A 23390-nucleotide genomic window follows, 5' to 3' on the forward strand; every position below is an offset into this window, starting at 1 on the left:
GGGGGGGGTGGATTTACAGTATGTGTTGGCTAATGAAAGAGCAGATGCACCAACTAAACCCTTTTAAGTTCCATAAGACATCGGGTATGTACTGTCCATCGTCAGGTTTGTATGTTGTGAAGTTGTTAAGTATTGAAGTAACATTTGAGTTGTTTGATCCGAGTGTTAACAAATGGCTTCAGAGGGATCTTTATGAGGAAAAAGGGAATAAGATTATTGCTCTGATCGCTGCACTTCACAAGGTGGAGAACAAACGCTTTTCCTCTAAAAAAGTAAAAAAATAAAGTAAACGGCGAGCAGCTGCCTGTCAGCTCAAAGGTCAAATTAATTCATCCTCTGGTCAAGTGGAAAACAATTGAAATGTCAAGTGCATGTAGTACAACAGAGAGCGATCAAAACATTGCGCTGGGACAGGGAGGGGGGGGTTCTTCTTACAAAACATTCACGTGTCAGAAGAGGTATTGTCCTTGACAGCTTATGCTGTTGGCAGCAAATAAAACAGAATCAATTTGTAATGGGGTCGGGGAAAGGATACATTAAATGTTAATATAATGCTTACATTTTCAGCTTGGGCTGTCCTACACACACACACACACACACACACACACACATATCTATCAGTCTCAGTTTTATTTGATACTTATGATTTCAAAATATGGCACAGATAGAACAGGTTGGAACTTATTTGGTGGCAACATATTGACAGTAAGTCTGAACTTATGAAGAGCATTGATACTGAATTTACTTGAATAATGTTTTCTTGCTACAACACTGGAACCAAACACATGAATCGACTGTGTTTTTGTGCTTGAGCTATATCACAATCGGAAAGGACTTTTTTTTTTTATTGTGCAGAGCCATCCATATTTATTACTAATTTAATATTTATTGGTTTGTTGTCCCTCTCAGTAGTGGTCAGTCTTTCTATGCAACACTGTCAATTTAGAGTTATTATGGCACTGCTGTCATTTATTTTATTTTTAAATTATTCTCGTGTTTGGCCCATCATTCACACATAAACCTCAACGGAGCAGCAGATGTTCTAAAGACAAAGGAGCAGATGCTGAAATGGCAGAAAAAAAATCAAAAGTATTATTTTTTTGCTTAACATTTGCTTTCTTGCTAAGAATTAGATGAGAACATTATAACCACTCTTAGATCTGTCTGTTGAATATGAAACTACAACCAGCTAACTTAGCTTAGCATAAAGACTGGGAAATGGAGAAGCCGTTGGCTTGGCTCTGTTAAAAGGTTAGTAAAATCTGCCTAATGTCACCTCTACAGATCACTAATTAAAATATTTCTCATGTGTTTAATCCATACAAAAACGTGAGTGTAGAACTGAGAAGTTGTTTACACGGTAGGTTATGTGCCGGACTATTTTATTTTATTTCTCACCATAAAACCATAACTTTTTATTCTGACACTTTCGTCTTTCTATCGATTAAATCGACGAGTTCTAACGTGTTAATCAGTGAGCTTTGGAGGAGCGGGTTACGGGGGCAGTAGGTGGATGTTTTTCTAACCCTTTGACAGAATCAGACTTGCCGTTTCACCTCATTTCCAGCCTTAATGCTAAGCTAAGCTAACTGGCTGCTGATCATAACTTCATATTTACAGTACAGACTAAGAGTGGTATCAGTCTGCTTGCATAAGTCTTGGCAAGAAAGCGGAGAAACAAAATCTCAAACTTTTCCTTTCAAAATTATTTCCAAAGCTGCTTTGACTTAAGAGTTTGAGTCTGCGAAGGAAGTTTGGAACTGCATTTCCACATAATTAGGACTTATATTTCTCAATCATTTCAAATATATCATGCTGTCTGTGGAACTGCTCCAGGCCTGACAGACTGCTCTCTATGCACTCAATACTCTCAGCTTATTTCCCTGAATGTCAACTAAAGTGGACAAATGAGGGATGTATGACGCTGGAAGAGGAAGGGACTTGGCACAAAAGTCATCCATAAACTATAAAGTGACGATGACTCTGTGCCAGTAGAAAATGTGTGCAGTAATGTTCATAAACTTTTTAGATGGGTGCCCATGCCACAAAGGCCCTCTCCCCATCTCCCAATGTAAAGTTTACATCAGTTCTTGTGCCAGACCTTTTTGAATATGTAATAACTGTGGTGTAAATATGCATCTGCATTGTGAAGATTATACATAATGTGATTATTTGATTTACAGAATGTGATTTGGGCCTTGTTGGATGTTAAAATGTTTGAATAATGATGTATTGACCCTTGGAAAAGGAAAAGAGGACAACATGCCCGTCAGGCATCAATAAATGGACTCTAGATGTCTTTGTGCTAAAGATCCCTCTGATCATGTCTTTTTTTATTTAAAAAAAAATCTCATTAACAAAGTCATAAAGCAGTAGTGATTGATGGTTTTCAGTGATTAATTATGCATACTCCCCCTGTTTTCCATATGAAGGAGCATATTGCAAAAGCCCATTTTATCTTGTGTCAGTTGGATCTCCACTTTGTAATAACGTGTCACCTGAATATTAAATTGTCCCCGGGAAATCAACTTTCCTTTTCACTGCGTGTTTAAAATAACCTCTATAAAATCATGTTATGAATAAAAAAAAACGTTCCTGACGACACACTATTTTCCACAGTAAACATACTCCACCATCACAAAGTTGACTTCTTAGCTGTTTTGTTGTATCCGTACTGTGACATCAGTGTGTTTGACCTGAAGCTCTGCGTTATTTTCTATTAAAGAGCCAGTGAGTCACCAAGAGGAGGGAGCTCCAACTCTGGATGAGTGACATGTGGACAGTTACTTTATTTGGTAAAAGGGAGGCTCTATGGTCAGCTGTTGCGCCTCCACTGCAAAAAATATCCACATCAGCAAGTTATTTAATGTGAATTAAAGTCATAACCTGTTGTTTTTTTGTACCCTAATCAACAGCTGGAACAGTTGATTTGCCGCAGAGCATGCCATTGTTCCACCCTGTTTTCTTTACTTTAAAGATTTGAAGACTATGTTAAACTTCTGAGTTGGATATTTCTTGCAGTGCGGCTGCTCTCCAGATCCTCCCAGCACTTTCGACACTGCTCTCTGCCGACTCATCGCCTGGGAAACCACCGTCCAGTATAAAACCCACAGCCAGAAGGCATTCACTTTCTCAGGAAAAGCACTGCACACTTTTCAGTTTGTTGGATCAACTGGTGACTGGTTGCGTAACGGTGATGCGCAAAATCCTGAATAGATCCAGTTTTACGACACATAGATACACATAGAAGTAGTTCTGGGTTGTTGGGGTTTTTTTTTCCAAAAGGAAAGTTTTTGTTCGGGATTGTTTGAAACAAACGGCAGAACTTAAACTGGTTTAGAACTCGGCTGGACATGGCAGAGGGAGACTTCTACACGATGGGAAACCGGCAGAGGTTTCCCAGGGATCCGTTTGGAGAATCGCCGTTCAGGGATCAGTCTCCGTTCAGGGATCAGCTCGCGTCTCGGTTCATGGATGATGAATTCGGAATGCCACCTTTCCCCGAGGATTTGTCTATGGACTGGCCGGGTTGGGCTCGACCGGGTCGGTTAAGCTCGCGCCTCAGTTCTTCGCCCTTCAGCAGTAGTTTACGCACAGGTTTCCCGTCGCGTCAGTCCACGGGAGGCCCAACGCTGTACACCAGCAGGTACGGCGAGCCTTCCTCCCGGAGCTCCCCCACCACCACCGGGGGGGAACCGTGGAAAGTTTGCGTGAACGTCCACAGCTTCAAACCAGAGGAATTAAACGTCAAAACGAGAGACGGATTTGTAGAAGTGTCAGGTGAGTTGGGATGCCGTTGAGGCCTTAAATGAATACACTTTTACATTACTTTATAAGTTCGTTGGGTATAAGGGAAAACTTACTTTTGGTATCAGTGACTTGAGGACAAAGTGAACCCACCTGGTAGGCCTAATGTCCCACTGTGCCAACCATCAGCTCAGTTTTATTTATAGAACACCTTAGACAACCAATGCTGTCCAAAGGGCTTTTGAAATGGGGATTTAACCGGTCAAATACATAAGAATGAAAATAATATAAAGGCATATTGCACATAAAACATTAACAAAATAAATTGGGCAAATAGTATCAACTGCTTGTGAAAAACATACAGGGGTGTAGGTGCTTATGGGAAATATTACATCATGTTTTTTTAAAGCTGTATTCTGCGATTTTTCTCAATAGGCTATCAATATGCCTATTTAGACCAAGGAAAATCTAAATCATATAAAATGATATTGTTTTATATCTCCAGATTTGTTGAATCTGAATTTCAGACCTACATTTAGGAAGATAAAAGTTAAAAGAAAGTACAATAGAACTGTTTTTTACAATATAATGAAATTGTTTGGAAACCTTTTTTATAACCTTTTTCAGTGTCTAGTCAAACCTTTTACTCAGCAAGATGAGAATTTGGACTACTTACCTCAATCTTTCTTAAACCTCTCACTTCAGCACAGCTTATCCCCTTAATATTTTTTAGTTTTTATTGAACCTTTCACCAGGCTGTCCCATTTAGACAATATATCTTAAACAGCCAATACATTAGAAAGCTAAACAACACCTTACTGATTATCTCAGGATCCTCAGTCAAACCTGGCCAAGAAATATCAACTCTTTAACTTTGGCAGCAGATTTGAAGCAGCACAATAAAAGCCTCAGTGGTAGAACATGGTCACAGCGTTAATGAGGTTTCATATGGAAGCTAAACAGATTTTGGGGACTGGGACCTGCACGCTGGCAGACAGAAGCTTGGACACCTGTTTCAGATTCCTGGAGAATCACTCCCTCAGTCACCCACGAGCTCGATTTAGATTTAAGGCAAGGCCCGTGACAACAGTCTCTATTTACAATAAGACAAGCCGCTTGCTCCCATTAAACAAGGGAGAGAATGTTCTGGACATAAGATCCCATTTGTAGCCGCCCTTGTGCGGGTCCTGTCTTCTCCTGGTGTACGTTCAAGCTCAGTCTCTGACTATTGGTGTCAGTTGTAGAAACTGCAGCCTCATATCCGTGCTTCAAGAGATGAATTCCAGGGATATCCGGGGCCAAGGAGGGCACAGAGGACAGCAGGCCCCCCCTAACTCTGAGTTTTTTATAAGCACATTGTTGGTATGCCAGTTGGATCATTCAATCAGCGCCATGTTGGGCTTGCCTGCCGCAAGTGACTCAAGTCCGTTCTAAAAGTGTGAGAGGGAGTGTGATAGGAACATGTTCAGTACACCAACAAACAAATGTTTAACACAGAATCCTCCAGATGAAGCGAGTGTACGCATCATCGCTGTCACGGACCAAGTCAGTCACTTTGAGTTTATCGTGAGTGTCACCATGAGCATGTTTCTGCCTGGGAACATTCATTGAAAGTGTGATTACATTGTTACTGGATCTTACTGAAAGTTGTTAAAGAAACAGCAACAACTGAAAACAAGTTGATTAAAATCTCACTGAACGATTCTGAACAGAATTCCTGAAAGTTAGATTTTAAGAACATAAATTCACTTAATCAAAATGTGTAGTTAACATTATAAAAAAGGCTTTTATTCTATTCTGTTCTGTGCTGGACTGAGCTAATCGAACCAGCAACATACTAAACATGTACTGTAGGACTTAAATTCATGTTTTAGGACTTAAATTCACTTAAATTCATGTTTCATCCCCAAAACATGTTTGGGGATGCTTAGGGTTAATGGAACAAACTGTATATTTGTAAATTGTATTTACACATTGAATAATTACATTTTAAGAAGTAATACAACATATGCAATGTAAATATAAGGCATCTAGTACCAGACACAGAGCATGTAGCATGTAGAGAATACAGCATATATATAGTTTAATCTGGGCTTTAGCTGCTAAATGCTCCTGTGTGTTCACCAGCTAGTTGCTAGTCCTTCATGTCTCCAACAAGGGTGACTGCGCCTAAGAGGTTTTCCACTGAAAACAGCTGACAGGTACAATTGAAAATGAGGTAGATGAAAGTGAATCAAAACAAAAGTTGTGGGTCATAAAACCTAAACATTGAGCTAAAAAATGCTAAAATGCTCCTTTGAACTGAGTGATTACTTTCTGGGGGGTTTGTCATTACACATACCTATAGTCATTTGATCTATTGTTATGTAAAACACATTTATTAGTTAGTTTTTGTTTTTATTTGTTAGTTTTATCAGAAACTAACAAACTATGGCTCGCTGCATAGACAGAAGGAAAACAGCATATGCCTTTCCCCATGACACAGTAACGTTATGATAAAAAAAAAACATAGCCCTGTCCATCTTACTCAGAAACCCCTTTTAGTGACGATAACATCTCATCCGCCATCTGTCCTCCCGCCACATTTAGTATTCTGAGCATTGCATAGAGCATCTGGAATTTGGCATCTCTGTCATAAGAGACTTAATATCAAGGAGAGGCAGCGGCTTGGACTACTCTCTGACCAAAACCTCCATTATTCATGACATGGGACCAGTTAGTCTTGGGGAGGTTTAAACAAGAATGTAATGACTTCACCGATGATCTTAGTACAGTTCTCTCTGGAGTGTCATTCCACCCTCTCGATCCCTGGTGCAGTCTGGCTCTTTCAGAAGTCAGACACGTCACTGTGGGGGTATAGGGTAACGCATAGTCTAACCCGGATTGCAGACGGGGGTCTAGGGGTGGAGCAGACCACACTGCTGGCTGGCTGAACTGATATTCAGCAGCCCCAGAGCAGCTGCTAGCAAGCCCGAGAGATAGAACGGCCATAAACGGAGCGAGGAGGTGGAGGTGGATTGAGGTGGGGGGGGGATTTTCTTTAGATTTTCTCCCCAACTTCAGGCCAACATGTTCTAAGTGTCTTTCTGCAGGAGAATCATTCTTGGAAGATACAGATGAGACTGAAAAGGGTTTTTCATGATTTCAGCATGATCATTGCAACCCACCCAGAGGCCGAAATGGGAAAACCCAGCTGGGGCTAAGCAATGGAAAATGAAACGTTATGATCTCAGTGTGACCAGTTATTTCATTAACATCCCTTATGAAGCTCATTGATACATGTAAAAGTTTAAAAAGGCATGAAATGTACGGTGTATATGATAAATGTCCTGTTGAACTGGTGATGAGGACTAGAGCCCGACCAATAAATGATTTTAAAGGCCGATACAATACAACTATTTGGTTATTTAAAAATCCGATATTCCAATATATCAGCCCGCCGATATATTGGTCGGGCTCACTTATGTATGATCCAGGATATCGCTGAACTGTTGCACAATGTTGAACTTGATCATAGCTGAGGTTATGCAAGGTTACTCTCCTCACGCCCACTTTTTGGTTTTCTTTTCAAACAGGAAAACATGAAGAGAAGCAGGAAGAAGGAGGCATAGTGACAAAGAATTTCACAAAGAAGATTCAGTGAGTATAACCTCAGTAAACTCTGTTAGACAATAAATGATAGCGGCCTTTCTGTACATTGTGGACACAGAGAGCTTCAATTTATTCCCATATTAACGACCATATATTCAAGATGTAATGTATGCTGAATGTTGAAGTATTTGTACCTCCAATGTCGGGATCAGGGACCCCCACAAGGTGTCATGATATGGGTAACAAGTAGATTTTGTATGTCTTTGTATTAGGGGTCAAAAGCAAAAGACACAGAGAGCCAATGTACGGATATCTTTTATTTTTATTTTAAAAATGTATGTTGTGCAATTTTGTACAGTATATACGTACAGTATATTGTCTTTTTCTGACACTCTTATTTTCTCTTTGACTTTACTTCCTTCTATAAGGAATATTGTAGCTGTTTTTTAAAAAGTAATTTATGAAACATTTTTTCTTTGTACATATTAACTTTGCTTGCTTGCTAAATACTAATACATGGACAGAAAGCCCAAGATACAATTGCTGATTAATTGGAAGACTTTTTACGCCCAACTTGTAAATAGAATAACATGTACAGATAGACAGAGATAGACAGAGAATAATTTCCTTTTTGTTCAACTAACAACATCCTGCCTCTATAATTGCTGTTTATTTATCTCTTAAAAATGTAAAAGTCAATGCTAAGTCTAAGTCAATCCACAGCTCTCGTCTCAGCTTCGAGTGGACACATAACAATCCAATACAAACTTGTCCACTCTAAACAACAGCCCCTAACAAAAAGACTCACTAGAAAACTGAAGCAGGCACTGCATGGAGAAGTATTGTTGTGTTGTGTAGAGGAGGATTGCACAAACAAATCACACATTGTGAACTTTTCCAATTGTAACTTATCCAAGCCAAACAAGCTACAGACGTTTGCACAACCTTCCCGTCTCTCTGCCTTTTAATTGGGCTGCGAGAAGACCCCACACCGCTGTGCTGATCGCTGGTGGGAATCGCCGTCTTGCTGGCTCGCCGCTCCAGTTCTGCTCATTTCCTGTTGACTAATTAGTAAGCAGTTGTGCTAGCCCCGCATTGTTCAAATCACAGTCCTTTTAATTGGAAAGCCTAAACATCAGCTAAACAAAACTTGAAAACAATGACGGACTGAATGGAGAGGGGGGTTTCTGGTGACGGAGGGAGAGGGGGAGGGGTGGGGGTCAGATATAAATAACTGACCTCAATACCCAAATCCTCTGCTTAGCTGTATCAAACAGTGAGCTAGCACAGAGAAGTCACAGTAGCCTGAAGTACTTTTAATTGATGTACTACTACTTGTATAGGGATGGAAGTATTATGAGCAAAATTTACTTTAAGGAGTAAAAGTCCTTGTAATGCAGAATGGTTCATTTCAGAGTTCTATATCATTATATCATTTGATTATTATCACAGATGCAGTAAGTATTAACATATGTTATGACCTAAGCCTATGTTTTACATTGAAAGTCCTCGTCTGCAAAGTAACTGAAAGCTCTCAGATAAATCCAGTGGGGTAAAAAAACTAAGATTTGAATATATACCCCCTGATTTTAATAGAGTTGAAGTAAACATAAGAATGAAGTGAGAATATTTTACAATAAGTACAAGTGAACAAAAAAATAATCTGCACATCTGTTAAAAGACAGGTGCGTTCGTGGGGTCAGAAGGAGTCAGAGTAGGTCAAAAGTGGCAATAAGAAACTTCTGCACACTGTCTAACTTACCAAGGTAAATTTCATAGATGACGTTTTAGTACTAGACCTGATTAAATGTACCCTTGCAAGTTAGACTGTGTCCGAGAGTATCTTTGCAACTAAGCCGTACTCGTCAAAAGTTTATGGTCACTTAGAAATTTCCATAAAACATTTTTTTTTTTACAGACTCAAAGTTGCTTAAAAATGATATCAGATTAGTAAACAGAGAGAGATCAGCCACCCACTCGGATCAGCTGGTATTCTGTCTATAATGGAGTGGAATGGAAATTTGTAAGTGACACTAAAATTAATTATTGATAGACAACACGGCTGATATACAGGAAACAACAGGGTCCAACAGGGTTCAAGGGTGGATTTTTCTGTTAAAACATGTAAGTTAATAACCAAAAATGTCCTGAGTCTATAAAGGTAGCTAAAAAACGCCAGGTCAGGAACTTATGAGATACATGTTTTACACACTCCATAAACACACACTCAGCCAGTCCGTTCTCACTGTCTTGTGTCTCTCTGCCTCAGCATCTCTGCAGGAGAAAAGCATATTGGACCGTGTTTGGCAGCTGGACAAAATCAATGTGTGGTATAAAATGTGTGCTTGCCAGAGGTAAATAACTCCCCGAGCTGGACAGATAAGGTTTCTGCCGGAGTCCAACGCAATAAGTCGGCTGAGTGATTTGACTTTGCCAGAAGGGGAAACTTTACTCTGCAGCGATTGGCTCCTTGAAGGGAGAAGTTTTGTTTACAACCAAATACCTGCAAAATGCAATGCAATACAGCCTCATTGTACTCTGTATTTAGTGCTAAATTAAAAATGTAAGCATGTGTGTTAGCAACACTCCTAGCTATGAAGGCAAACATTGTAAACATGATTGCAGTGGGATAAAATAGGTGCTGTAGTCTGGGAAGGGGGAAAGAGAAAGTTAGAACAGTAGGAGAGAGAGTCCAACAGCATGGTTACGCCTGCTGGACATTAACTTATTAGCATGCATGTTAAGCATTTAACTCAAAGCGTGAAGAACTAAAGCCTGACAGAGTCGCTAGCACGGCTGTAGATTCTTACTTTTGTTTCAGTATTTTGATTGAAAATATTGTACACTGCACAGGAGCTTCAATAACTTATAGAAAACCCTGCCATTAAAAAGTAGTGAGTTTGATGCTGGTGTCTTGAACATAAACAGTTATCTATTTGAAATCTACATGAACTCTCTGGGCCCCGTTCCCTTCCCCTCAACCCAAACCCACACTTACCTGACCCCCCTCGGAACGATTTTAAGACATTTTCATATACCTGCTACTTATCCCTTAGGATTTGTGTTCTTATTATCTTACTATCTAAATTGGACTTGCTATAATCAAACTGTATGTACTGTCTATTTTATGTTTCCCATCCCAAGTTTAATCCAGTTTTTTCCTTTTTCTTTTGAGGGGGGTGGTTTGGAGGTTGTTGTTGCAGTGGATCTGTAGAGGTCAATGAGACGCTGTATGTGATATTTAGCAACACAAATAGACCTGGCCTGAGCTCTGTGACTGTCTGCTTCAGTGTGGTTAAGGTTTTCATTCCCTTCTGGCTTGTATTTCTCGGTGGAGTGGGAAGCCAGTGGAAGGTCCTGTCTAGTCAAATGGAGGGGAAACCCACTGTCTCGTCGTCTGAACAGGGCAGCCTGGTGTTTATATTATCTCCCAGACACACTTGGCTGCTCACACAGAAAACCTACAATACCCATATTTGGCCACACTGTCTGGACAAAGAACCGAGTTTGCCTGGATCTCTGCGTTTGCCTTTACAGCATGTTTCGGAGGACTTTTATTCCAAAGTGTTGTGTATGATTTATTTATTTCTAAACGTGAAATTAACTTGACTATTAAATACCAATTAGTTTGCTAATGTAACTTCATTAAATCTCATTGTACCTAAAGCAAATGTACAGTTTTATGGAAGTAAAACCTCAGCTTTAATCTACCTGCAAGTTTTGGAAGCCAATTACACCCCCCCCCCCCCTTCCTTCTCTGTCAATATGACACTTTCAGCATAAGAAGTGTCAAGAATTTCAGTGAAGATTCAAAAACAAATGTCAGACACAAAATGATCTGTTGTCTACATGACAGATGTGAGCAGCAGATAAGTAGGGTCTACATCGATGGAAAATCACAGGTGTTCAACTTCTCCAGACAGGCACTCTCCTTAATTGAAATAAGGTTTCATTTTCACCTCACACCCTGCTCCACTGTGTTTTCCCTCTCACGTCTTTGTTGCAGAGCTGGAAACTCCTAATAGCTTTCAGTTTTCAGCTCCTGGGTGTGCGATAGAGTCTAGAATGAGTGCTGGCCGAGGGGGGGGGAACGTTTTTTAATAAAAGTCAAAATCAAAAATATTTTTTTCAATGCTATGACCACTCGACTGAAGGCTGTTTATTGGTAGTGAGAAAGTGTCAATAAAAAATCCAAGCATTTAACAATGTTTGCATGGCGGCTCTTACGGAGGAAAATGTCACAGTTTTGAATGCCCCCCAAGCAGGAAGTGAACTGTTTCTCCTCGCTGCTCTCCTTATTCTCCCCCAGTCTCTCCCACTTTCTACCAAGTAAACTTATACTACTCTAAACACCTAAACGTCTCTGCTTGAATAAACCCCTCTACCTTTCTCACCCCTCTTCGCCTCTGTTTCATCAGGATCCCGATAGATGTGGACGCTCAGACCGTTTTCGCTTCCTTGTCCCCCGAGGGCGTCCTCATCATCGAAGCCCGGCAGACGCCTCCGTATTACCTCTTCAGCAACGAGGGCTCCCAGGGTGGAGACACACAGGAGGTCGAGGCCCTTAACCTCGAAGACGCCCCTTTGGTCTAAACCTCCACCTCCTCAAAAACATAACAAATCATCCTGCACAATTAATTACAAGTTTGATACAAAATGTGTGGCCTTCAGCTTCATGTTGTTAGACACCTGGCATACAAATGTCTAAAAGGCAAATAGGTAAGTCCTGTTTAATGTCCTTATTAAAGCTGCGGAAAGAAAGGTTGTGTATAACAAGCAGAATGGGGAAAAGCAAACTCTCCCTACTGACACAGATGCTATAGATTTGCCCCATTGTCCAAATAAAATTTGGGTACCATTTCTCTTTCATGTTAGACGTAAACCCAAAATCTAAATGTCCAGAAGAAAGTCTATTTTTAACTCCATTGTGTCTTTTGTTCACAAATGATTACAGACCAGCAGGTTTGAAAAACATACAATTTCATATATATATCTTCAGAACTGCGGTTAGTGTTTTTAAATGACCAACTGGATTTCTTTTTTAAAGATTACAAATGTTCAAACAGCTACAGCTGGGGGAGCCCTCGGTGTGTTTGTTTGTGCAGCTTTAATATTATATATGGGTAAATATTGAGGTTATGCAACAGTTGTTGGGCCACTGATACATTATATGACATAGCATTTTCAATAATCAGGAAGTTAATATGTTTGTAATTCATTTTGCTGAACATTGCATCCATTGTATTGTATGTGATTTCCTTGGTTAAAAAAAAGACAACTGTGCCTTTATTTACATGAGTGCCTTGACTTTTTTCAGTGCAACAGTTGTTTATCTTTTGAGTTAATGAATGTCACATAAACTGACAAGAAACGAAAGTGAGTTACCTTTTGTGATTTCATTAGATTGAATTGTGTGCATTAATACTGTATTCTACTAAAGTGTATTGTAAATATACTTCAATACGTGCCAATTCATTATAAATATGAATCTGAAGTGTTCCAGGTTTTGCAATATGGTTTTCATTTGTTTCTTTTCTATCTGAGCATTCAGGAAGATGGCTGCATGCTATTTGGAGCGGACAGACTGACTTGTTTGCCAAAGACGTTTGTTTCCTGCCTTTTTCTGTCTATGTCTTTGTATTGGCTGATGCAATAAAAATGTCCAGCCAATCTCCCAGTGTGTTTTAACATCTGTGTCTTTTATTGAGAACAGTACCACTCACTGGCCTGATACCAGGGATCCAGGGAGTCTGTGGTGTTATTGTTGGATAACAGAAGGAATTGGCCAACAGATTAGCGGAGGGTTTAGTGCTGGCTTAGATTGGCAATACTGTGTGCTGCAGAATGGACTGAACACGTGGAGGCAGCACAGCCAGAGCTTTTGAATGCAAATACACAAATTGGGGCAGTTCCTTTGCATGTTGTGTGATGCAAAATAATGTAATCTTTTATGTGTACTGGAATCAATCAAAATGGATGATCCGTTTGAAAAAGTTTCCAAACTGGAGTCACACGAAACAACAAGGCCTTCACAGTTTTGGATGTTCAAATGTGTTGCTTTGTGTAATGTGCCAGCTTACAAGAACTGTATTTAATGGTTTTGATAATGTGTGGACTTGTGCTGCACTAGAAAGCGCATAATTGGGCAAATTACTCATGTAGAAGTGACTCATGCACAGCTGTGCAAATGTATAGTATCTGACTAATGTCAAAACCTGTTACTTTTTAAATGTCACACTTATATTTTCAGAGGTAGCTACATGTGATCACTTTTTCATGAATAGGCGCAAATTCCCACATTCATTTTATGACGTATGAGTAACATCAACACAGTATTTAACATTTTCACATGCCATTGCTTTATTGGAGCTCCAAGGACAGCAAGATTATATAGCTATTATATTTATTGACTAAAATGCATATGCAGAACTGGTGCAAGGTGAGCTGTGCAGGCTGTTTCAGCATTTTGTCAAAATGCGGTGTGTGCAACAATATTTGTGTTTCTACTCTGTGTGTTCTTGTTTTATGTCGGGGGCCTCCAGATCCTGGCTTGGGACCTTGCTTGGTCCATTCTTTCCCAGCGCCATCTCCTCGGCACGGGCAATCTCCTCAGCAGCCCCCCCTGAGCCTGCCATTACCTGGATCTCGCCGCCCACCACTGGATCTTTTTGCTCTGGCTGTTTGGACGGATCTGTGCCTGGGTCTTCTTGGATTTCCTGGGCTTCATTGTGCTTAGAAGAATCTTGAAGATTCTCGGTGCCTTCTCCGTCTCCAGGTGTTGAAGGGTGGTAATCTCCAGCTGGCTTTTCATGGGTCTCTTCCTCCTGGTCCCTCCTCTCTTCATTCTGCTGCAGTCCAGCTGTGGCGCTGCAAGGATGGGCCTGATCACCAAGGACCTTTAGTGCACACTCTTCCCCATCATCCTCTGGAGATGGAAAACATGGGGTCTCTGGTTCTCTGCAGCTACCTGGCTCTGTATTAGGGGCTTCTTTCTCCATTTTTTCTCCAGTCACATCCAGCTCCACCTGGGTTTGTGCATAAATATGTAGAAAATGTCATTTGTCAAATGAAATGATTAAAGGTTAACTAGCTCAGCTTTAATGCCTTGAAGACTTGAACGCTGAGCTTGCATGCCTTTCCTTTCATAACTTGAAACTCAAGAGGGATATTTAAGTGGATGCAATCAGCAGATATTGTTCAGAACCTGTTTCGAAAATCTCCAGTATAAAGAAATGGCTAGACATTTTGGCAAATTTGTTTTTCGCTGAGAGTTGGATAAAATGATCCAAACCACTGTCATGTCTGTCTCGTAAATTGCCAGCAGATGGTTAGCTTAGCTTAGCTAACATAACGACTGGAAACGTGGAAAGAGCTCGCCTGGCTGTGTCCTTAATTCACCTACCAACATCTGTAAAGTTATAACTTGTATTGTTATCAAAACAAATACAAAAGTAAGTAAGTAAAACCTATAGTTGCAGCTATAATTGTGAAAGTTGCTCTCGATCAAGAAATAGTCTAGCACGTAACCCCTCCAACTTGTTTTTGTGTGGATTAAACAAATGGTATAACATTTTCATTTGTGAGATTTACAGGTACTGGGAGGCCTTCAGACAGAGCCAGACCAGCTGTTTCCCCCTGTTCCAGTCTTTATGCTTTGCTAACTGGCTGCTGCCTGTAGCAGCTTATATTGTGCTACAAGTGGTGGTGATCTTCTCGTCTTGCTCTTGCCAAGAAAGCAAATAAGCATATCAACTAAAATATCAAACTGTTACTTTAAATGTAAATAAGCTTCCCAGTTGTGATCACCTTTATGGGAATGATAATGGCATTAGGAATGGCAGTTTCGGAAATTGGAGCCTCCACAGACAGGATACCATCAACGGAAAGTGTGGCTACGATTTTGGTAGCATCAATCTCAGCTGGGAGCCTGAAAACAACAGGATCCTGTTAACAATGTATCAGCATACAAAGTGCCTAATTATTTTTGAATTTTTCCGATATGTGAGAATTTTAGAGATTGGACACTGTAAAAAAAAAAAAATAAAGACCCTCAATGCTACATTCTTGGCTACTGACTTTGTTTAGAGTGGCTTAAACTTTGGGTGTGTCATCATCTCCCGTTAATATCAGTGTTAACTTACCTGTACATAGTACGTACCTGTATTTTCTTGAAAAACATCTGGCAATAAACCCATGCTCATCTGGCCTCTCCTCATGTTTCCCTGTGAATGGATTACCATTTATGGAGAAGAATGTAAGGACACCGAGGACTAAAGCAACACAGAGAAACCGCTCAACGCAGAAATTAATTTCTGCCACAAAGCTGTGATTTCCCTGAGCACATTATTTAACCAGCTTTCTAATTTTGTTATGTATAGTTTCCTTTTTTCAGTGTTTGGCTCTGCATGGTTTTTTCTGTGAACTGTAAAAGCAGTCTTTTCACTGTGACTCTATGAGATTATACTAGATAAGGAAAAGGTTATCAATACTCTATTAAGAGTAGCAACTATCCTGCGTGTAAAAGTAATTAACAAGGCTAATAAAGTGATATTTTACAGCTATTTAATTAGGAGAAGTGTAAGCCAACACTGTACCTCCAACCTCCAGGAATCCGTCTCTGACGCTGAGAGAAATTTCTGAGGGAAAGAAGTGAGCCACTTCCAGGCTGACCCTCCACTTGTACAGCTCCTTGCAATTCGTCTGGCTGGGATGATGCATCGACCCAGAGATGTAGGGCACAAACAGTGGAGCGGGTATGTACCCTGGCCAGGAGCAGGCTGCCAGACTCCTCTGGAGCCGGTCCACATCCATCCACCGAGGGTCTCCTGACTCCAGGAAAGGCGGCAGGCCAACATCTTGAGTGAAAAGCCTGCTGGACTGCCACCATTTTCTCAGGGGGTACCAGGAGACTGCCCCGCCGTACTCCCCGCATGACAGCTCTGTTTTGGCCTGTTCGCTCATAATTCAAGAACTAAAATTACACACAGAAAAACTGGCAACCCTTTTTTGATGATAGTCAGCAAGTAACTTTTCGATGCTCGGGGTTGGCTCACTGAAATTTCAGCAATTAAAATCTCCTTATTGAGTAAGGGAGTGATAAAGGAAAGTTAAGGGTGGTGAGACGGAGAAAACCCTGGGCCTTATATACGGCTCTTGTCTACTTTAGCACTTATTAAGCACTCATGCCGATCCCATGAGAAAACTGAGTGGGCATGGGGTGATGGGTGTGGAGGCTGTTACCTCTTGCTGGCCTGAAGAAGGCAGCAGACTAATTAGTTGTATTTTTAACTTTTAAGGGTGCAATGGCAAATAGCTAGCAGTTGGCTGAGGCTAATTTATGTTTGAACTGTTGCATCTGTGGCCTGAAGACAGTACTTCTCACATCCCAGTGAACTCTATTCTGTCAGTGGTGACTGGGCTGCTCAGTGTTGTCATGAGCCAGTGAAAGTGTCTCTTCCACTTGTGTTTCACCCCTCAAAGGACACAGTGGTAGTGGTTTGTCTGGAGCATGAAATACCTCTGCTAGAGGCTGAGAAGGACACAAAATTATCTGTTTTTTGTGTTATCTGAAATGTTTCTGAGGCATGTGTGTGTTCTGTACAAAGCTCCCTTCCAGTCCATTTTTCTTTCGCTCTGCAGTTTCAACAGGATTATTATTGTTCCCTCCTTTATCAAGTGTGACAGACTTGTCAGTGTTTCATTTTAAGAGCTGTGTGCCCTGATATCTTGGCATTCTGTCCACTGGAGCACGAAACAGACTGAACAGATGTTTCTGACACTTTGTGTGATGCCTCACCCACAGATTCTGTCTGTAGGATATGCTGTGAGATGTTGAAGTGGGTTTCTCTGCTGCTGCTGCTGCTGCTGCTGGAGTCGGTTCCTCTGTTTCAACCATCAATAGCAACTTCCATCCTGTTCGTATTAAAGGGACACATTCCCACAGACAGAACGTCACGTACGGAACCTAACGTTCTTTTTAGTAATGCCGTGATAGGCTGTTGCAGTGTAGATTCCCATCAATCAAACAAAATCACACCATTGTTTCTTTATATATTAATGTTTTAATGATAAAGAATGGTGGAGCATCTTCTGTCTAAAGAAAAGCACTAAATGTTTCCATTTAATGTAAACTAAAGTAATTAAAGGCGGTTGAGCTGCTGATTATGCCTTAAAGTGGATACGATAACATTAAACTACCATATTGTATTTTTACCAGTCGCAACAGCGAGGCTGGTATAGTATTATAACACATAGTAGGCTATGCGTGTGTGAGTGTGTGTGTGTGTGTGTGTCTGTCATGGCGAAATTACAATAGTGTTGCAACCGTGCAAGAGGCAGTCACAAAACTTTACAGGTATGTAGTTAAGATCAAATAAGGGCCGAGTATCAAAAGGCTAGATGGGTAGGAAGTAGGGAACGGCAATTTTTTTATACTACTAGGTCGTGATTCCACTATGCCTCTGTATCACACCAACTAGTCAGACTTTCATCCACCTGTTAGTCCTTCATAATAAAGTGGTTAAAATCACATTCTGCATATAATTAACTGCCAACCACGAACTCCATTATTATAAACCAGCCAAACGAAGGCCTCAAGTGTTAATACATTCATGGGGCTGCAAAATCCAGGCTAATTTATAGGGCATTTTACTGTGGTAATAGGAGCCACATGACTCTTACTTCCTTGTGGGCTGAGCGTCATTTGCCGTTACCATGGGAAACAGAGGTCGCAGGGCAAAAACGCGTGGAGTCAAAGTTTGTAGAATTGTTTGTACACTTTAGCCTCACTCTGTTTATATAGTCCAGTGATATATCACTGTTTCTTTACAGTTTGAATTTACTTCTTCAGTTACAGACTTACCATGATTAATCGAAATTCCACGCTGGATCCGTTACGTTTGGGTACAGTAAAGCCTGACCTGGTATGTGACCAGAAACGTCGTGCGCGGGCTAACACCGGGCCGGTTCGGAAGGAGTCGGACTCCCGGGAGAATCAGGACCGCCGAAAGCTGCAGCTGAGCCGGTGGCATGCGCCCTGGAGGTCGAGTGAGGTACCTTCACATCTGGATACTAAACCAGTGATCCTGGGCAATGTGGGACAACATGTGGAAACGGTATTTCAGTTATTATCCTAAAAACGGCACAATTTCACTCAAATTCAATACAGATTGTTTAGTTTGTCTTCTTTGTGTGTAATGGAACGAGGCTTTATAAAAACGTTCTCTCAGAGGACTTTAAATCCCCATTGCCTGTAAACACATCATTACCAAATCATTTTGATGCCTTGAATCAGGATGAACTTCAAAGATGGCTTGCAGCTTATTCATTTCACCCCCCAAAAAACTGAAGGAACCCAGTTTTCTCTCTCTCTCACACACACACATACACTAACACTCTCTCGCACACTCTCTTCGCTATCTTTTTTAAAATTTCTGATTGATCCCATCCTTTCTGGCAGCTTAATAGCAGAGGGTCTTCACATGATCTGTTCTGCTTATACTACCTTTAACTGCTAATGCCCCTCTCAAGTTATATTTCCATTTCATTCTGTATATGTTTGGGATCCCTTTGATTTAATGGCAGTGCTTATACCTCTCATTCATCAGTGACCTAAGCGGCCCCCCTCCCCGAGCTACACAGAGCAGACCCATCCAAGACCATTTGCTCTTTAATAGACACATACGGCCCTCAAGCACATCCAGTGTGTCGCAAATCGAATGTTCTAGCCCAGATCAAAACAATTTTCGAATATGCAGTCAAAGTATGGGAAACTGTTACGGTGGGGGGTGAGGTGAGGACCCAAAAGCAACAGGCAGCAGGCCGGAGGGAGCTTCACTAAAGCGTTTATTGAAAATGCAACAAAAGGAGAAAAAGGCAAAACAAGAGTTCCAAAAAACCAAAAACCGGCACGGGGGATGACAGGACCTACTCACAGGGAAGGCAGTAGCGCAGGCAACAAAACGTAGACTGGGGAAACTCACAGGCAAGAGGACTCGACGTGGACAGCAACAGCAAACAATGATCAAGCACTGGACAAAGGGAACACAGAGGTTAAATACACAAGGTAACGGGGTAATGGGAAACAGGTGAGACATCAGGTGAATCACATTAGGGCGGGGCAGGGCAATCAGACAAACAAAGTAAAGCTAGACAAGACAAGACAAGACAGGAAGCCGACTTCACAATAAAACAGGAAGTGAAACACACAGACGCTTACCGGGGGACGGAACAGGACACAGCACACAGGACCTGGGAAAACACTGAGACATACACAAGGGGGCAGAAACGGGAAAACAAACCCAACAAAAACCCCAAACCACAACAGGAAACACACCCATAGCCCAGTTTACTTGAATCATCCTCACTGTGCGATTTGATGTGAAGAGGATCTCAGAGGTAGTTTTGAAGGCCCGGTGGGCCCTGCAGAGTCAGCTTTCATAATCAGTAGCACAGATGTTGTGGCTGATCCCCCAAAGCCTGTTACCACTAACAAATGCATTTGAAGTAAGACATTGCCAAGTGTGCGATGATAACAGTCACCTATGCTCTGGGGAGGGCTCAGCAGAGGCCAGTCACAGCGAATCATGAGGCTTCAAACAGCCCGCCACAAAACCAGGGGGTATTAGCAGCTAATGCATCATGGGTGATTAAGTGTCAAATGGCTGGTTTGTTCCTGTGGACACTGGATTCATCATAGTTATTGTGGGGCTGGCTCAGTCACTGAGGCTGGCTGGAAAATAGAGAGACGTGGTCCATATCAAAACTGACACATGCAAATGGAGTGGCTTATATATGGAAATGTATTTTTTGCAAAAGCCGTTTTACAAGTTATTGCAGCCAGCATTGAGTCAGAAATAATTCAGAGTGATGCTTAAACCTCGATCTAACATTAAACGATGGTATTGTTCGAAGAAATGTTTTCGCAGAATTGGGTTAGCCATGCCTGTTGCCAATCCATTCTCTTTATGACTACAGTGAACCGGAATCGCCCCGTATACACTTTAAATCCCCAAGGAGGGTAAACAAGGCAATCTCATCTTCTGCAGTTTCCTGCTCTGTTATTGCATTTACAATGCTTTTGATTTAGCTCTCTGTGGTGCTGTTAAGACAAATGCAATACTAACAAAATTGTTCGGTCTATGTGTGGGTGGAGATTGAAATACACAGGACAAGGCCACTTTACAGACCACCTCTAAAAGAAGTATCTTTTTCTGTTACATGCATAGTATTAGAACATACATTTCCTGTGTGAGTTCATGTGCTCACGTACAGTATTCATATGCTGAGGTCTCTATTCTTTGTGTCCACTGAAGTAGCAGAGAGGCAGCAGCGGTGTCCTGGTTTGACTCAAAAGACATTTGCAGCAAATGAGCTCATCCATCAGGAGAAGTGTGTGGGGACAGGGGGATGATGAGGAGGAGGAGGGTGAGGAGGAAGATGAAGAGAGACGGTGGGGCGGAGCAGGGCCCCAGCAGAGGCAGGACCGCTCAGAAAGAAGCCTCACATAAAAATATGATGGCTGTGGCATTTCCCTGGTCTCCAGCACCTTATTTTGTCCTTTTGGATGTTGCAGCTTGAAGACCTGACCTCAGCTTGGTCGTGTCCAATTCATTGGTAGCTTTTCCATGAATCTAAAAAAATATCATGACATTTACAAGGGTAGCATTTTTAAGTGTATTAACCACCACTTGTTTTAACTCTTAAAGGAAGACGTGTCATATTTACAGTTAATAAAATATTTTAATGTTAGACTGTTTTTTTGGCCTGACCATCATTATATGGAAATAGTCTAAATTGCTTGAGTATTATTTTAGACACATTTCTCCCCAAACAGAGCCTGATATATGTGGTATCTTTGTAAACTTTGGGATCTATGTTTTTATGAGCTTGCTAACGTTCATTATCGATTGGATCTAATGTGTTCTGTATATGACTAAGTAAAATGAAAACTCTGAATAAAAGAAAAATCCATTAATATCAAGTCCAAGCTAATGACACTTTTCCTCCTCTCCGGTGATCTATTCATAGGCGACTACAGATGACCCACCAAAGAAAGTCGACCAATCCATTAGCCACACCCCTCCAGATTCCACAGGGGGTTGTAAGGTGTGACTGTTAATCATTGAACCCACATTTCTTCTCATCTCACTCCCTTTTGTTTAATTTATTTAGTAGAAAACACCAGTTTATCTTGCATACAGAGATTTTTCTGCTCATTGCAGTTAATAATTGGAGATTAATGGCCTGATTATCTGTCATTTCCATAAGCGATGTCATATTAGAGACACAATCTTTACTCTTGGCCTAGTGCCCAATTTTCCTCCAGAAGTCACATGCGTCAGAGCCTTTCATCAGTGGAAAAGTGCTCAGAGCGCCAGAGCTACTCAGAAGACAAAAAGATAATAGCTGCTTGTCCTTTTTCTTATGCCTTTGTTTTTATGAACTTTCTTTTCAGAGTTGGCCAGTTTGTCGTACGCAGGCTGGAAAACGAGCAGATATCGTTTCCCTAAGGAAGCATTTGGGCCACGCCAGGTGAGAGTTACATCTGTGGGTGTTTAGCAAATATGGAACAAATGAGTCCCTTCTGTTGATATAAATATGTGACGTCTAGCTGCTTTTCCCCATGAAACAGATAGTTGTAGAGGAAAAAAAACTCACATTTAACAATTCTGTGAAAATAGGCAATTTTGCAACAGTGTGCTCACTGCAGGTATGCTGAGCTTTCAGCGCCGCTGTGTCCTGTAGGCAGTGGAACCCTGGCACAGACAAAGCTGTGGCATTTGTACGCGTGTGTGTTGTGAGTGTGTGTGCAACCCCCTAACCCCACCACAGGGTGTGGAGACAACAACCTCTGGGGGCAGCCAAGGGTACTTCCAACTGGCTGACATTTCTGACAGCCTCTGATAGAGCCCGGAGTGTTGAATTATTCATACAGGTGTTATGGGGAAAGGTTGCCATTTTCACAGGAGATACTAACCCCCAGATGAATTGTAGTAGTAAATGAACAGAGCAGTAATGATTTGGGGCTTTGATGCCTTTTAGGCCAAATGGCAGCCCATTCTCTGTCATCTCACATGCTGAAAACTCATACATCTCGCTACTTTTCTGGCCAGAGCAAACCTCTTAAACTTAATCAGCCTTGGGTTTTTTTTCAGCTCGGAAAGTGAGGTAGCAAGTAACATTTGACACTTATTGATCAGTTTTTCAGCTATTCCATATTTCATAACGGCTGTCTTAAAGTGATCATATTATGCTCACTTTCAGGTTCAAAAATGTATTTAGAGGTTATATCAGAATAGGTTTACATGGTTTCATTTTCAAAAAACACCATATTTTTGTTTTACTACACATTGCTGCTGCTCCTCTTTTCACCCTGTGTGTTGAGCTCTCAGTTTTAGCTACAGACTGAGGCTTTGCAGTTCTGTTCAATCTTTGTTGGGAGTCGCACATGCGCAGTAGCTAGATGTATGAGGGCGTGCCTCGCCGGCAGCTAGGCAAGCACTATATATATATATATATATATATATATATATATATATATATATATATATATATATATATATATATATATATATATAACATGTGTTACAAAGTGATGCACATTTGTCACGAAAGTAAAGGCTTTTTAAACCTAAGATGTGCACAAAAAAAGATATCTAACACAATAAAGGAAAGAGGAAAAGCCAAGAAGCAGAATGTGAGGACTTTAATTGAAATATGAACAATCTGAATAGCACCACTAGACATCAAAGGGTTCCCAAATCACAAAAAACACACAATTTGTTACGTAGTGAGCTTTAGAGGTGCTGGTTGGTGGGGTTTTTACTTTGAAGAGAGCAAGACAAGCTGTTTCCCCCTTCCAATTTGTATGCTAAGCCACAATAATTGCTCATAAGTATTCCCTCAAAGTGCTTTCTGATGAAGAAATTATCCTTTTCATTGGTATTTGCATGTGTTTTATTTCTTTTTATTTTATTTCTTTTACATATTTTGAGCAGCAAAGTCACATTTAATGGCATTATTATGTACAAACTACTGAATTATTTATCAAA

At 40.9% G+C, this 23390-nt stretch overlaps 3 protein-coding genes across 3 annotated transcripts in view; 2 read left to right on the top strand and 1 right to left on the bottom strand.

The window, feature by feature from the left end:
• The first annotated feature begins 3076 nt into the window (after nt 1-3076).
• hspb8 (heat shock protein b8) lies at nt 3077-19448 on the top strand. The gene is made up of 6 exons (XM_034872760.1): nt 3077-3780; nt 7323-7386; nt 11757-12544; nt 16819-16824; nt 17693-17696; nt 19437-19448. The coding sequence occupies exons 1-3, from the start codon at nt 3354-3356 to the stop codon at nt 11929-11931; spliced, it is 666 nt and encodes a 221-aa protein (XP_034728651.1). The 5' UTR covers nt 3077-3353; the 3' UTR covers nt 11932-12544; nt 16819-16824; nt 17693-17696; nt 19437-19448.
• si:dkey-1k23.3 (heat shock protein 67B1) lies at nt 13842-16350 on the bottom strand. The gene is made up of 4 exons (XM_034872287.1): nt 15933-16350; nt 15497-15560; nt 15145-15265; nt 13842-14363 (listed from the first exon to the last, which is right to left on the bottom strand). Exons 1-4 carry the CDS (start codon nt 16297-16299, stop codon nt 13842-13844), a joined length of 1074 nt encoding a protein of 357 aa, XP_034728178.1. The 5' UTR covers nt 16300-16350.
• Nucleotides 18060-23390, top strand: part of LOC117945321 (coiled-coil domain-containing protein 60-like) — a 32208-nt gene continuing 26877 nt past the window's right edge. Inside the window, 3 exon segments of the mRNA XM_034872758.1 lie at nt 18060-18452; nt 21367-21444; nt 21794-21870. Coding sequence (XP_034728649.1) covers nt 18201-18452; nt 21367-21444; nt 21794-21870 — 407 coding nt within the window. The 5' untranslated portion in view covers nt 18060-18200.

The sequence above is a fragment of the Etheostoma cragini genome, chromosome 5 (assembly GCF_013103735.1).
Source record: "Etheostoma cragini isolate CJK2018 chromosome 5, CSU_Ecrag_1.0, whole genome shotgun sequence".
NCBI lineage: Eukaryota > Metazoa > Chordata > Actinopteri > Perciformes > Percidae > Etheostoma > Etheostoma cragini.

Excerpts from the sequence above, each read along its gene's own strand:
- hspb8 (XM_034872760.1), top strand. The coding sequence starts at position 3,354 with ATGGCAGAGGGAGACTTCTACACGATGGGAAACCGGCAGAGGTTTCCC. Across the intron at positions 3,781-7,322 it reads CGGATTTGTAGAAGTGTCAG|GAAAACATGAAGAGAAGCAG; the intron begins GTGAGTTGGGAT and ends CTTTTCAAACAG. Across the intron at positions 7,387-11,756 it reads AATTTCACAAAGAAGATTCA|GATCCCGATAGATGTGGACG; the intron begins GTGAGTATAACC and ends CTGTTTCATCAG.
- si:dkey-1k23.3 (XM_034872287.1), bottom strand. The coding sequence starts at position 16,299 with ATGAGCGAACAGGCCAAAACAGAGCTGTCATGCGGGGAGTACGGCGGG. Across the intron at positions 15,561-15,932 it reads CGGATTCCTGGAGGTTGGAG|GGAAACATGAGGAGAGGCCA; the intron begins GTACAGTGTTGG and ends ATCCATTCACAG. Across the intron at positions 15,266-15,496 it reads TGTTTTTCAAGAAAATACAG|GCTCCCAGCTGAGATTGATG; the intron begins GTACGTACTATG and ends TGTTGTTTTCAG.